The sequence below is a fragment of the Caenorhabditis briggsae genome, assembly GCF_000004555.2.
Source record: "Caenorhabditis briggsae complete genome, chrI, whole genome shotgun sequence".
Taxonomy (NCBI): Eukaryota; Metazoa; Nematoda; class Chromadorea; order Rhabditida; family Rhabditidae; genus Caenorhabditis; species Caenorhabditis briggsae.
In genome coordinates this window covers 11,407,307-11,419,216 of record NC_013489.2, presented here as the reverse complement: position 1 = coordinate 11,419,216, position 11,910 = coordinate 11,407,307, and the positions used below count along the sequence as shown (strand labels likewise).

At 36.4% G+C, this 11,910-nt stretch overlaps 3 protein-coding genes across 3 annotated transcripts; 1 reads left to right on the top strand and 2 right to left on the bottom strand.

The window, feature by feature from the left end:
- Positions 1-1,925: 1,925 nt before the first annotated feature.
- On the bottom strand, positions 1,926-2,880 carry CBG08454 (the record flags this gene model as incomplete). The annotated part of the gene is made up of 2 exons (XM_002640360.2): positions 1,926-2,708; positions 2,752-2,880. The coding sequence occupies 2 exons, from the start codon at positions 2,878-2,880 to the stop codon at positions 1,926-1,928; spliced, it is 912 nt and encodes a 303-aa protein (XP_002640406.2).
- A 2,765-nt stretch (positions 2,881-5,645) lies between these two features.
- Positions 5,646-7,086, top strand: CBG08455 (the record flags this gene model as incomplete). The annotated part of the gene is made up of 3 exons (XM_002640361.1): positions 5,646-5,714; positions 5,762-6,626; positions 6,899-7,086. The coding sequence occupies 3 exons, from the start codon at positions 5,646-5,648 to the stop codon at positions 7,084-7,086; spliced, it is 1,122 nt and encodes a 373-aa protein (XP_002640407.1).
- Positions 7,087-9,991: 2,905 nt separating this feature from the next.
- Positions 9,992-11,363, bottom strand: CBG08456 (the record flags this gene model as incomplete). The annotated part of the gene is made up of 2 exons (XM_002640362.2): positions 9,992-10,963; positions 11,316-11,363. 2 exons carry the CDS (start codon positions 11,361-11,363, stop codon positions 9,992-9,994), a joined length of 1,020 nt encoding a protein of 339 aa, XP_002640408.2.
- Positions 11,364-11,910: the final 547 nt, after the last annotated feature.

The window sequence follows — 11,910 nt, the reverse complement described above, 5'->3', positions numbered from 1 at the left end:
AAAAATACGAAAAACAGTCGAAAATCGTTGAAAATCGAGAAAATAGGAGGAAAAATAGAAAAATTTCCTCCGTAAATCGACAACGGCCCCTGGCCTAGAAAATTCCGGAAACTCTTCCATGAGAATTTCGAGCAATTTTTTGGGATTCAAACACAAAAATCGCATTAAAAGACACATTTTCGATAAAAAAAAGCAAATTTCTTATATAAAAAAATTATTTTAAACACAGTCAGATAAAGTACAGAAGTGAGCGATTGGAAACGACGACGGAATCAGCTGAAATCAAAATCCTGGCCTAAAAATAATTTTTTTTCAGACAAAAATCCCTTAATTTCCGATTTATTTCTGATTTCGGAAGACAAATAATAGGTTTTTTTTCATAGTTTTGCTGTCAGAATTCGGAATTCATGCCTTTTCATTGGTTTTTCCTTCATCTCTACAAAGTTTTGTAAACTACAGAAGTGAAAAAAACTACATGAAATCTAACAGAAAAATTTCAGTGCCGAATTTCAGAATTTTAAATTACGTTGTGTCCATTTTCAGATATAGTCGTGGGAAATCTTTCGGAAGTTGTTTTTTCTCAACCTCTTTCACTTTCTTCCTGCTTTAGAAACCACCGAATATGTACAGGTTGCGGTGGGAGAAGGGAAACTGAGTGAATTGGTGTAGTGGTGCGCGTGGGTGCACGAAAAACTGAAGTCGCGAGTTCAATCCCGACCAGATCCGTACTTTTTGTTTTTGTGCAACTACCTAGATGTACCCCTTCAGACTGCGTACCCACTCAGTCAATGTACCCCTTGAGCATGATGTACCCTATTTCGATGTACCCCTGGAGAATGGACCGAAATTCTGTCCGAATTTCTGAAATTTTGAAGAGCTGAAAATCTGAGATTCTCAGACTGTGAAGTTCCGAAATTCTCAGATTCCGAAATACTGAAATTCCAAAGTTCTGAAATTCAGGAATTCAGAAACTCCCTCAAAAAAAATTGTACCCCCGAATCACAAGCGTTGTACCCCTAAATGAAATGAGTTGTACCCCAGAATCATTAGTAGTTTGTACCCCCGAATCGTTGTACCCCCCGAATTTTCGTACCCACGAATTTTGTACTCCCGAATCATCAATTTTGTACCCCTAAATCAGTTGTACCCCCTTGTACCCACGAATCATTGTACCCCCCGAATTTTCGCCTATTTTTTCTAACCTGTCATAAACTAGAAAATAACACAAATCTATAAAAATTATCACAAAACGAATATTAATAAAAAAACAAACAGGTTTATATACCCAAATTAATAAAAATACACAGTTTTCAAATATACAGTCGATTGGACATCATACATTTGGTAGTAGGAGATGAATCTGGAGAAAAAAGGATTAATAAATACAAATATCGTGAAACCTCTAATAGAAGGTTCCCCTAACATTTCACTTTGAGCTCATTTTTCTTGGCTCCTATGAAAAATAACAAATGTCACCTGAAAAAATGTTTGTGATATTATGATGAACCATTTATCAGTTAACATATTTTCTGAGGGTTGGCTGCGGGGCGAAAAGGGGCGATCCCCGCCCCGAGAGAGCGGGGCCGGGATCGCCGCCGCCCCGCAGGGCAAATCTTTTATGCGTAACTGCGCGTAACTGGATTAGCCAATTTTCTTCAAAATTTCAGGGTAGCCTAGTTAGGCACTTTTAATCGTAATAAAAATTTAAAAATCAGGTTACTTTTTCTTTAAACGTGCTTTTGGTTTTCAATAGGCGGGGCGGGGATCACCCCCGCACCGCTTTCGGGGGTTTTTGCGCAAAGCGGGGCGCCCCGTTGCCAACCCTATATTTTCTATATCTGTAACCGGAACCGAAATCAATTGGCTCAAAGTTATTCGTTAGATTGCCCTTACATTAAAGGTTTTACGGTACCTGAATCACCCTTTCAAACAATGATAATCGAAGAGTAGGAGGGTGGTGGTGCATTGTGTGCTCTGGAACATTCCATACATGACCGAGTCTCCATTTGCTCTTCCATCGTATCCCATTCCTGATGTATCACAAGTCCAGAATCCATAGCACTCATCACATCCCGCCCTCGTTTTTCACAATAAGAAACTTTCCATTTATGGGTTGGAATTGAACAAGAAAGGAGATTTTCAGTTTCGGGAGCATCCCGAAGTGATCGTTGTTTCAAATATCTTCTAGATCTAACTGGTCTTCCATACCTTCTAGATTCCAGAATCTCTCTGATAAACGCCTTTCGGAATCTGATTCCCCACTCGTATTCCATTCGAATATAAATACAAAATCCAGCGATATAACCCACTCCGTTTTCATATAATCTTGTGACTTGAATTGCATTATCTCCATACATTTGATAAGTGAAACCACTCCCAGAAGACATTGTTCCATTCTTCAGAACAAATTCATGGCATTTGACCCCGTTTTCAAATCCAGGCATTTTAATTGAAATAATCCTGGCATCTTGCAAAAACTCGCCATAATCTCTGAGTCTTGTCTCGTAAACCATCTCCAGGATCTCTCGGAGTGTATTCATTGATCGATTTTTGTACCCACAATAGAATTTTTCTCCATGGTCCCCATTATAAACCGTAAGTTCGTCTTCTTCAAATGGAATTGTTGGAGTAATGGATTGCTCCGATGCCTTTGTGGATTGGACCCATTCATAGATCCAGATGATACCCAGGAACATCACAAGGATTGACTGGAAAAATGAATTTGCTAGAGTACTCTAATTTAAAACTTACCAAAACATAAATAACACGCATCATGAACCCAAGTGATGTTGCTTCCCAAATTGTTATTTCTTCCATGTTTAGCTCGTTTATGGTGTCATTGATAATCTTTAATGTCGAGTTTACCACTGTGGAATTCATCTGGAAAAACTAAGAATGTTAATTGAGAGATTATGAAAAGAAAAATAGAAATTACAAAGAGAAAAGTTCATTGAGCAAAGGAGCGCTGAAATAAGAACGAAACAAGAAGGAACGTCATGTTTCAGGTCAATTTCTCGGTTACTGTTCAAGATATCAAAAAGTTGTCAATTGACAAAAAAAAATGTTTATATTACGATAAACATTTTGTTATTTGAGAGATTTTCTATTAGACAGGAACCAAGATAAATTGGCTCAAAGTAAGGGGCCCTTCTATTACAGGTTTTACGGTAAAAGATAATGATCAGCTCAAAGGAATATCAATCAAAACTACAGTGACCATATGCTAATGAAAACTAAAGTAAACCAATTTTGTGAGAAATCACTACTATCTAGTCTACAAAAATCAAAAAGCTTCTTGCCGCTTTTTCTTTAATTACAGGTTCCGAAATTCAATGCCATCGTAAAAGTTGTCTTTCTAGTCCAGTCCAACACACTATTTAAATATAGGAGGTGATGACCTAGCGATACATTTAGATAATTAGAATAGGAAACACGAGAAAAGGAGGAGTGATAAAATGACGTCACATCCGTCGATTTCTGCCGGAAGGTGTAGAGGAGAGGCAGACTAAAAATAGAATCTTTGCAAAACAAAGATTGAGAAAGTTTTCATAGTTTCATGGGAACCAGGAATCACAAGACATTTTTTCAAAGTAGTTTTTAGTTTTAGGAGAACTGGATTCTTCCAAAAGTTGAAATTTTACATGAAAAAAATAATTCGCCTGAAAATATACCGTAGTCAACTTTGAGTTCAATTATCTCGGTTCCTATGAAAGATATAAAAAAGTGGTCAACTGATGAGATGTTGGTGATATTATGATAAGCATTTTGACTGTTAACAAATTTTTGATATCTTGCATAGGTATTGAGATAATTGAGCTCAAACTTGAGAGTGTAGGAGCTCTCCTATGAATTTTCGAAGTTGTTCAGTCCGTTTTTAATTTGTTGAAAACATACATTAACTAAATGTCAGAAAGAGCGTACATAAGCTCCTGAATTTTCTAGAAAAAAAAGAAGTCAGAAGTACGATCAGTACAAAGCAAAATAGAGAAATTGACAAATACTGGAGCCGGAAAGCGTGCTCGTATTTCCACAGCGTTCGCAGCGTTGCTAAGCAGGAATTTGGTTGCTGGGACCAAAAAAGGAAGTTAGACAAAGACAGAAAAATAAGTTTTCGAATTTAAAAGAAAAAAACAAAGGCGAAAACGTTAAGGAATCTGCTCATTAGGCTGTGGGACGATTTAGTGAGAAGCAGGGATGTGATTTTACGCTTATGAATTTTAGGAATTTTACGGACTTTAGAATTTTTTGGTACTCGTAAAATTTTACGAGTGTCGTAAAATTTAATCCGTAAAATTCGTAAAAACTGGAAGAGTGTTTTTTTCAGAATTGGCAGTTTTTAGATCCATTATCAACTTTTTGATTTAATTTTGAGTAGATCGTATTCAAATCGTTTAATTTCGAGTCTGAAATCTTCTTTGTTTTCAAAAAATATTTTCCAATTTTTGAATGTCTTTTCCTCAGTTTAGAATTTTTAGAAAAAAAATTCCAGAAAATTGTTAACACCTACAAAAACATTAAATTCTACGGTTTTAAATAATTGCACACCATTTCTCAATTGCTTAATGATAAAAATGCAGTTTTTCTTAAATTTGAATAGAAGATTCAGTTTTTTACGGATTTTACGGATTTTACGAGTTTGTAAAATTTTACGTTTTACGAAATTCGTAAAATAAAAATTTTACGCGCATCCCTGGTGAGAAGGCATTATCATAACATTGATTGAAAGTTTCCAGAAACATTGAGAAGGCTCAAGAATGTTCTGAAACTTCTGAGACCACTTTTTAATGTCCCTCCGTTTTCCCAAGTGATCCCTCCGTTTTCCCAAGTGATTAGATTTAAAGTGTAGAATTCTCATTCAACTTGTCAAGAACTTCAAAATGATTCATTCACTCATTTGTCACGGACAGAAAATTTCAAGTCAATTTCAATGATATACTATCGAAGGAGAGGCGCGTATTGTCCGGAGTCCCGCAGGGCTCTGTTCTTGGGCCTACCCTCTTCTTGTTATATATTAATTGTATTGGTGACAAATTTCAAAGTGACTATCTACTGTTTGCAGATGACTTGAAAATTTATGATACGAATGATAGATTGATTGATGCAGATTTAATTGAATTGGAGAATTGGTGCTCGAAGTGGAAAATGAAAGCGGCTCCTAAAAAGTGCGAATACATCAAATTCAATGCAACAAGAAAATATGCCAACTCCAATGTTATGAATCCCAAATTAAATCAAGCTTTGATTCCCCCGCTGGAAAATGTCCGTGATCTTGGGATCTACTTCTCCAGTAACCTGAGTTTCCATTATCATTATTCATTGATTATTCGGAAATCACATCAGAGGATCAACATGTTCTTTTCCATTCTAAAAAACGCATCGTAGAGTGTTTTTATAAAGTTCGGAAATTATAGATTCAGGTTAAAAAAATTCTTGCATTATAAATCTCTGGACTCCTATAGGAATGCTCTTCCCATCCTATTTTTGTCTTGGTCACTTTTTCCGAGAAACACAATTTCCCAATGAACTGACGTCAGAGGCTTCTATGCTCCATTCTCTCTGTTTTCTTGTTTCCTCTAACTCTCTCCGTCTTGGTTTACGTCCCCTCTCTCTCCCGCTTCTTTTTTTTTATTTTGAAGGTTCACACAATGAGACGCGAACCTAATCCGGTGCTGGCAGTCATTGGTCTTGTACTTGGACTCCTCTCTGGCCTGATTGTAAGTGTTTGAACCTAATCGATATTCTTATTGTGTTTTATTTTTAGATTCGGTACCTCAGCGTCTACTTTAAATCCAAAAAAGTTGGTCCCATAAGTCGATTTCCTTTTCAACCATTCAACGAAATATACATGAAGGTTCACGATTGGCCTTCAAGATATCAAAATCTAATGTCGGATGTCAAAATTTTATGTGGAGAGAGTCTCATTAAACCGAGACAGCAAAAGGAGAGCTATCATCATGCGATTGAGAAAGTCAACCAGATTTTAACATGGATTTTCAATTTGGATCGAAGAGGTTTGGAACCTCGTTACCCAAAAACTTGGATTCAATGTGTTCCACAAGATGCCAGGATTGTGTCTATTAAAATGGATTGCTTTGAGCATGGAAGACTATCACATGAATTTTCTCCGATAAATGGGACTTCTAGAGGAAGTTATTTCACTTATCAAATGTATGGAGACAATCGAATGCAAGTGACAAGCTATGTGAAAGATGGAGTCAGTTATTTGGCGGGAGTTTGTATTTATATTGATTGCCCATGGACTCCGGCAGAATATTATAGGATGGATGTGGTTGAAAAATTGTTTGGGGAACAGAGAATGCGAAGAAGAATGGAATCTCAATGGAACCTTCGGGAAAATCCATTTGAACCAACCATCCAACAAGAAGCTTCAGTTGAAAGCGAAACGGTTCCCGTCCCTGAGGAATGCCTCACAGAGGAGGATCAGGATTGGACAGTCAAGTACTGCACTCGTCTTCAAAGGAAAGTGATGACATGTGTGAAATATGGATCCGTGATTCATCAGGAATGGAATACATCTGAAAAGAAAATGAAAAAAGAGAAATGTGGGACTTGTACAGGGAAGTTGGATGAATCGCCGCCTCCTTACTCATCGATTTTTATAGAAGGTTGTTTGGTCGTTGATTACAAATTGATTATTTGATCATTTTCAGAATCTTCGTAAATGCAAAATCTGGTGCTCACAAACTTCTTCAAGTTTGCCGAGTTTTTTTTCAGCCATTTGTTTGTCAATCAATAAAGCTTTCAATTCACCAAAATTTCTGTTTCAGAAGTTTCGTCTACAGTACCAAAAAATGGTTCCGAGGTACTGAACACCCATTGAATACTTTCAGAATTTTCAAAATGTTCCAAAAAAGTTATTTTTTGTTAGTATGACCAGGTCTGAGGAGCTCCAAGAGCTCATATGCTCTATCTGGATCCAATGGCGGACACGGAAATATGTTATTAAATTCAAGAAAATCAGCTACATGCCAATTATTCCTTCACCAGGCATTCTTTTTTGGCTCTTCGGGACACCAGGACTTACTCCCCACTCTCCTTCTCTGCTCTCTCATCAACACATTCTAATTTCTCTTCGATGTCTGCGTTTGCATTCCCTAGAAGCTCACTTCTCCTTCGTGTTCTGGCTTTTCACTTTTTATTCTCTTTTTTTCCTTTTTTAGTCGTATCGATTCGTTTTCTGGAACTCTTTGTATTTGGAAGAAGCTTCAAAATGAGTATAAACATGACCTACTTTTCTTTAAACTGATTTTTCTTATAGTTCATGCGCCTTTAAACGGAAAATTTTGAATTTGAAGAAGTGTATTCTTGTTTATACTCATTTATTTATTCATTTATTTCAACGAAGGGGAGAAAACCACTAACACGTGAAATGTCTATGAAACTAGGAGATATAACAGGGACATACATTTGTATTAAAGTATGAAGTGTATGCCATCTTGAATTTTTTGAAAATTCTGAAAACAAATGACTTTTGCACCGATTCCAATTTTATAATATGATCCTTTAGGATTGGAGAAGTGATTATCGTTCCATATTCAAGTAAAGGGCGTATGTAAATTGTATAGCATTTTATAAAAACACTCCACGATGCGTTTTTTAGAATGGAAAAGAACATGTTGATCCTCTGATGTGATTTCCGAATAATCAACGAATAATGATAATGGAAAATACAATAATGGAGAATATCTTAATGACTGATGATCTCTTGTTTTGGTTTTACAATAAAAGGAAGTTGCATCAAAAACGCGCATTACTTTTGCAAACCCCTGATAGTGAAGCGGGAAAGATATATAGATGTAAGCCGAGGCGGAGAGAGCTAACTAGTAAGGGAAGCAAGAAAGAGGGAAATGAATCAAAGAAGCCTCTGACGTCGTGAAGTGTTGCGAAACTTTGTTTCTGAATCAAAAAGGTAACCAAGATAAAAATAGAAAAAGTAAAATATTTATTAAAGGTGGGGGGACAGGAGAATTTTCGTAGTTTTTTTGTAGCTAGAGTATGCATTCTACCGTCACGGTGTACAACGCTTAATGTCACTCTGCGTACACCTGTCGTCCTCGCCTTTATGTATGCAATTGGGCTACCGCTTCATCTTTGCCCGCGTGGCTCAGTCGGTAACGGCGCCGCACCCTCAATCATCGCCTTCACAAGTTCAACTCCTCGAGGGGCATCTTTGAACGGAATTTCGAGAACATTATTTTTTTCATGTCCCCCCACCTTTAATAGGTCTGTAAAAACCTGTAAAAATTAAAACTTCAGAGATTACATTTTTAAAATTTTTATAAGACTTAAACATATTTTGAAAGATTTGCAAAATCGAAAATACTTTTTTAAAAGTTGAAAAAATATATACACGATGTTTTTCAAGTAAGGTAGATCGATGAAAGTCGGTTCCTGAGACAGTGTAGGCAAGTTGAGAGGGGCGGTGAGATCTGAAAAAAGATCTATTAGAATTTTCAGAAAAATTACTGTCAACTTTGAGCTCAACTATCTCGGTTCCTGTGAGAGATAAAAAATGTGTCAACTAACAAAACACTTCTGATATTATGATAAACAATTTATCAGTTTTTTTGATATCTTTGACAGGAACTGAGAAAAATTGGCTCAAGTTTGAAAGTTAGGTAGTTCTCTATTACAGCGTAAAATCTTTTTAACAGAATCCGTAAAACGTAAAGCTTACAGATTTAAAATTTGGTAAAATCCGTAAAACCGTAAAATCTAATTAAAAAATATTGTTTTGGCAAGCAAAGTCTATTTTTTCAAGTTAAGCGCTTTTTCAAGAAAGTAGCTTTGCGAAATTTCGACTCAGCGACTCAAAAATCATGTATTGTCACACTTTTATTACAAAAACTCGCAAAATTTCACTTTTGCGTTTAATCCCAGTCCCGGGGAGCGTGAATTTTGGAAATTAAGACACATTCTCTGATAGAACCAAAAATAGTGCTGTACAGGAAAATTCAAAATTGTTTTTTCTGGCTGATTTTTTATCTATTGCATGTTTATAAACTTCTAAGGTATATAGGATATAGTTTGTCCCGACTTGTCCCACACCTGCAAAAATATGGTCGTGGGGTGTCTAAAAAAATGTTTTTTTCAAAAATTAAATAATGATTAGGTTTTATTGTAGAACGTTTTTAGTACTATTTTAAACATTTTTTGTATTGGCACTATGTTTATATTCTCCCATCTTCCCTGGAAAAATTTCTATTTTTTGCAATAAAGCTATTTTTTGGACCAAAAAATGACCGTCCTGAAAAAAATTTAAAATTATTTTATAAAATTAAACATAATATTTAGATTCTACATCAAAAAATACATTAGAAAGTGTTTTGAGTTAAAAGATAAAGCTGAGCCCCTTACGAGTTTTAGGCCAAAAGGTGCCTAACATTGAGGTTTCACCATGTGGGGGAGTACATGGCAACAAAAATTCGACCAAAATCGACCCTCTCCGATTTCGTTCAAATTTTCACCAGATGTAGTATTTTTAATGGGTAGTATTTTGACAAAGTTTCAAAATTCGTGCTCATCGTCTTCGAGCATTCTCAGAAGCGCCAAAAAAGCCACAAAAATTGCTTCCAAGTCCATTTTCAATGAAAAAATACGAGCTCCAGAAATACACGAAGACGATGAGCACAAATTTTGAAACTTTGCCAGAATACTACCCATCAAAAATACTACATCTGGTGAAAATTTGAACGAAATCGGAGAGGGTCGATACTCCACATTTGTTTTCGCACTTTTTGGACTGAAACTCATCTTGTGTTCAAAATATGCAAACTCAAACAATTATTTTCTAGACAAATTATATCTCATATACCTTAGAAGTCCATAAACATGTAATATATGAAAAATCAGCCAAAAAAAAAGTTTGAACTTTTCTGTACAGTGAATAGTAGGCCTGAAGTTGAGTTCTACAGAGAACGCGTCTTAATAAAAATGTATTAACCTAGAAATCACTCACCCCGTTTCCAATTTATGATCTCGGAGAGATTGAAGAATATGCAGGTGGTTCCTCATTTAACAAAACATCGGTACACAACTGACACTCCACATTCTTCATTTTCTGCGTTTTTTGATCCCATTCCTCATGGATCACTACATTATCATCAATCTTCGACATGATATTCCTCCGAAGTTTTGGGCACCATTTGATTAAAATATCGTTTGAAGGACCACCTTCTTCTGGTAGACTGACATCAGAGGGAGTGGGCGAAGAATTCCTTTTGTTGAAGACGTACGTGGTTTCTTGATCCGGGATCCCAACACGAATACCGTGAACTGGTACCGCCTTCTTCTGAACGTTCACTCGATTCTCATCTCTGACAATCACTCTAGCAGTATTCCTGGTTCTTACTCGAATAGGAAGAGACTTTTTATTTTCAAACAAATCTTTGATAACCTTCAATCGGAAGTAGTTTCCAGAAGTCCATGGGCAATCAACATAAACACAGAAACCAGCGACATAACTAATTCCATCTTCGATATAACTTGTCACCTGGATCCGGTTGTCTCCAAACATTTGCCACGTGTAATAACTTCCATCTACCGTACCATCGTTGGGTTCAAACTCATGACACATCTCTCCATGTTTGAATCCTTCCATTTTAATAGAAATCAATCTCGCATCATTCGGAACCAAATCCTCTATCTTATCCTCATCAGGGTGTCGATGATCTTCCAGATGCTTCCGATTCCATTTCACAATCCATCTCATCATCTCATTCATTTTATCAATTGCCTGTTTTTTGCCATTCCAGCATTCCTGGCGTTTCGTATAGTTTTGGCAAACTTGGATTTTTGCCTGAGGGACCAGCGTCTTCAGTTTGTCAGAAGCTTCTAGAACACGGAATCCGTCTTGAGGGAATGGAAGAAGAGGATATCGGCGGATCAAGCCAATAAGTTTTGATTTTTGGCTAATTAGGAAGTGCCGGATAGCGTTGTAGATCTTGAAAAATCGGGAAACTTCAGAAGTTAGTTACCGTAAAACCTGTAATAGAAGGACCCCTCACTTTTAACTTTATGCTCATTCATCTCGGTTCCTGTCACAGATGCAAAAAGTTATCAACTCATAAATTATTTATCATAATATCAGAAGTTTTTTATCAGTTAACAAATGTTTCATATCTTTGGCAGGAACCGAGATAAATTGGCTCGAAGTTAAAAGTCGAGGGAGCCTTCTATTACAGGTTTTACGTTGTTTTAAAAGGAATTTGAATGCATTCTTTTTTCTAAATTTTCAGCATATTGGAATATTTTTCACCCATTTTTAAATATCGTTAAATAAATAAAAAACTCACCAAAAACGCAATTAAAATGAAGCAAACCAGAAATCCCAAAGCTTTCATCTGAAACTAACAATATCGATTTCAAAGTTTATGAAATTTCAAATGACATCATAAGCTCAATGAGAGAAGACACAGACATCAAAACGAAATTATTGGGACGAAAGGAAAAGTATTCTCCGCGCGGAATACGCAAAGAAAGTTGACAAGAGAGAAGGGTAACACAAGACGCAGAGAAGCATACTACGTCAGAAGCGGACTCTCTGGAGTGTGTGATGGGGAGAGAAGAAGAAGAAGAAGAACGTGGTGGTCAGCAGGGACCCCTCTAGCTATCTGATGATGGACAGAAGAGAAGAGTTGCAGAGGGAAGTCTTGGGTGTTGAACAAGTCTGGGGCATAGGGAAAATGGTTCAGGCTCTTTTACCTGAAAATTTTTTTAAAAAGAGATGTTCACTGGAGCTCTATTTTTGATAACCTTCCAGATAAATACAAAAGTTCTGAACTTGGTTCTCATGGACCAAAACTTGGTAATGTTCGATGGAGATTTGTTAAAATGTGTTGTTTTTGGTCAGTACTAAAAACTTCAATTGGAAATGTCTGGTAACAAAAT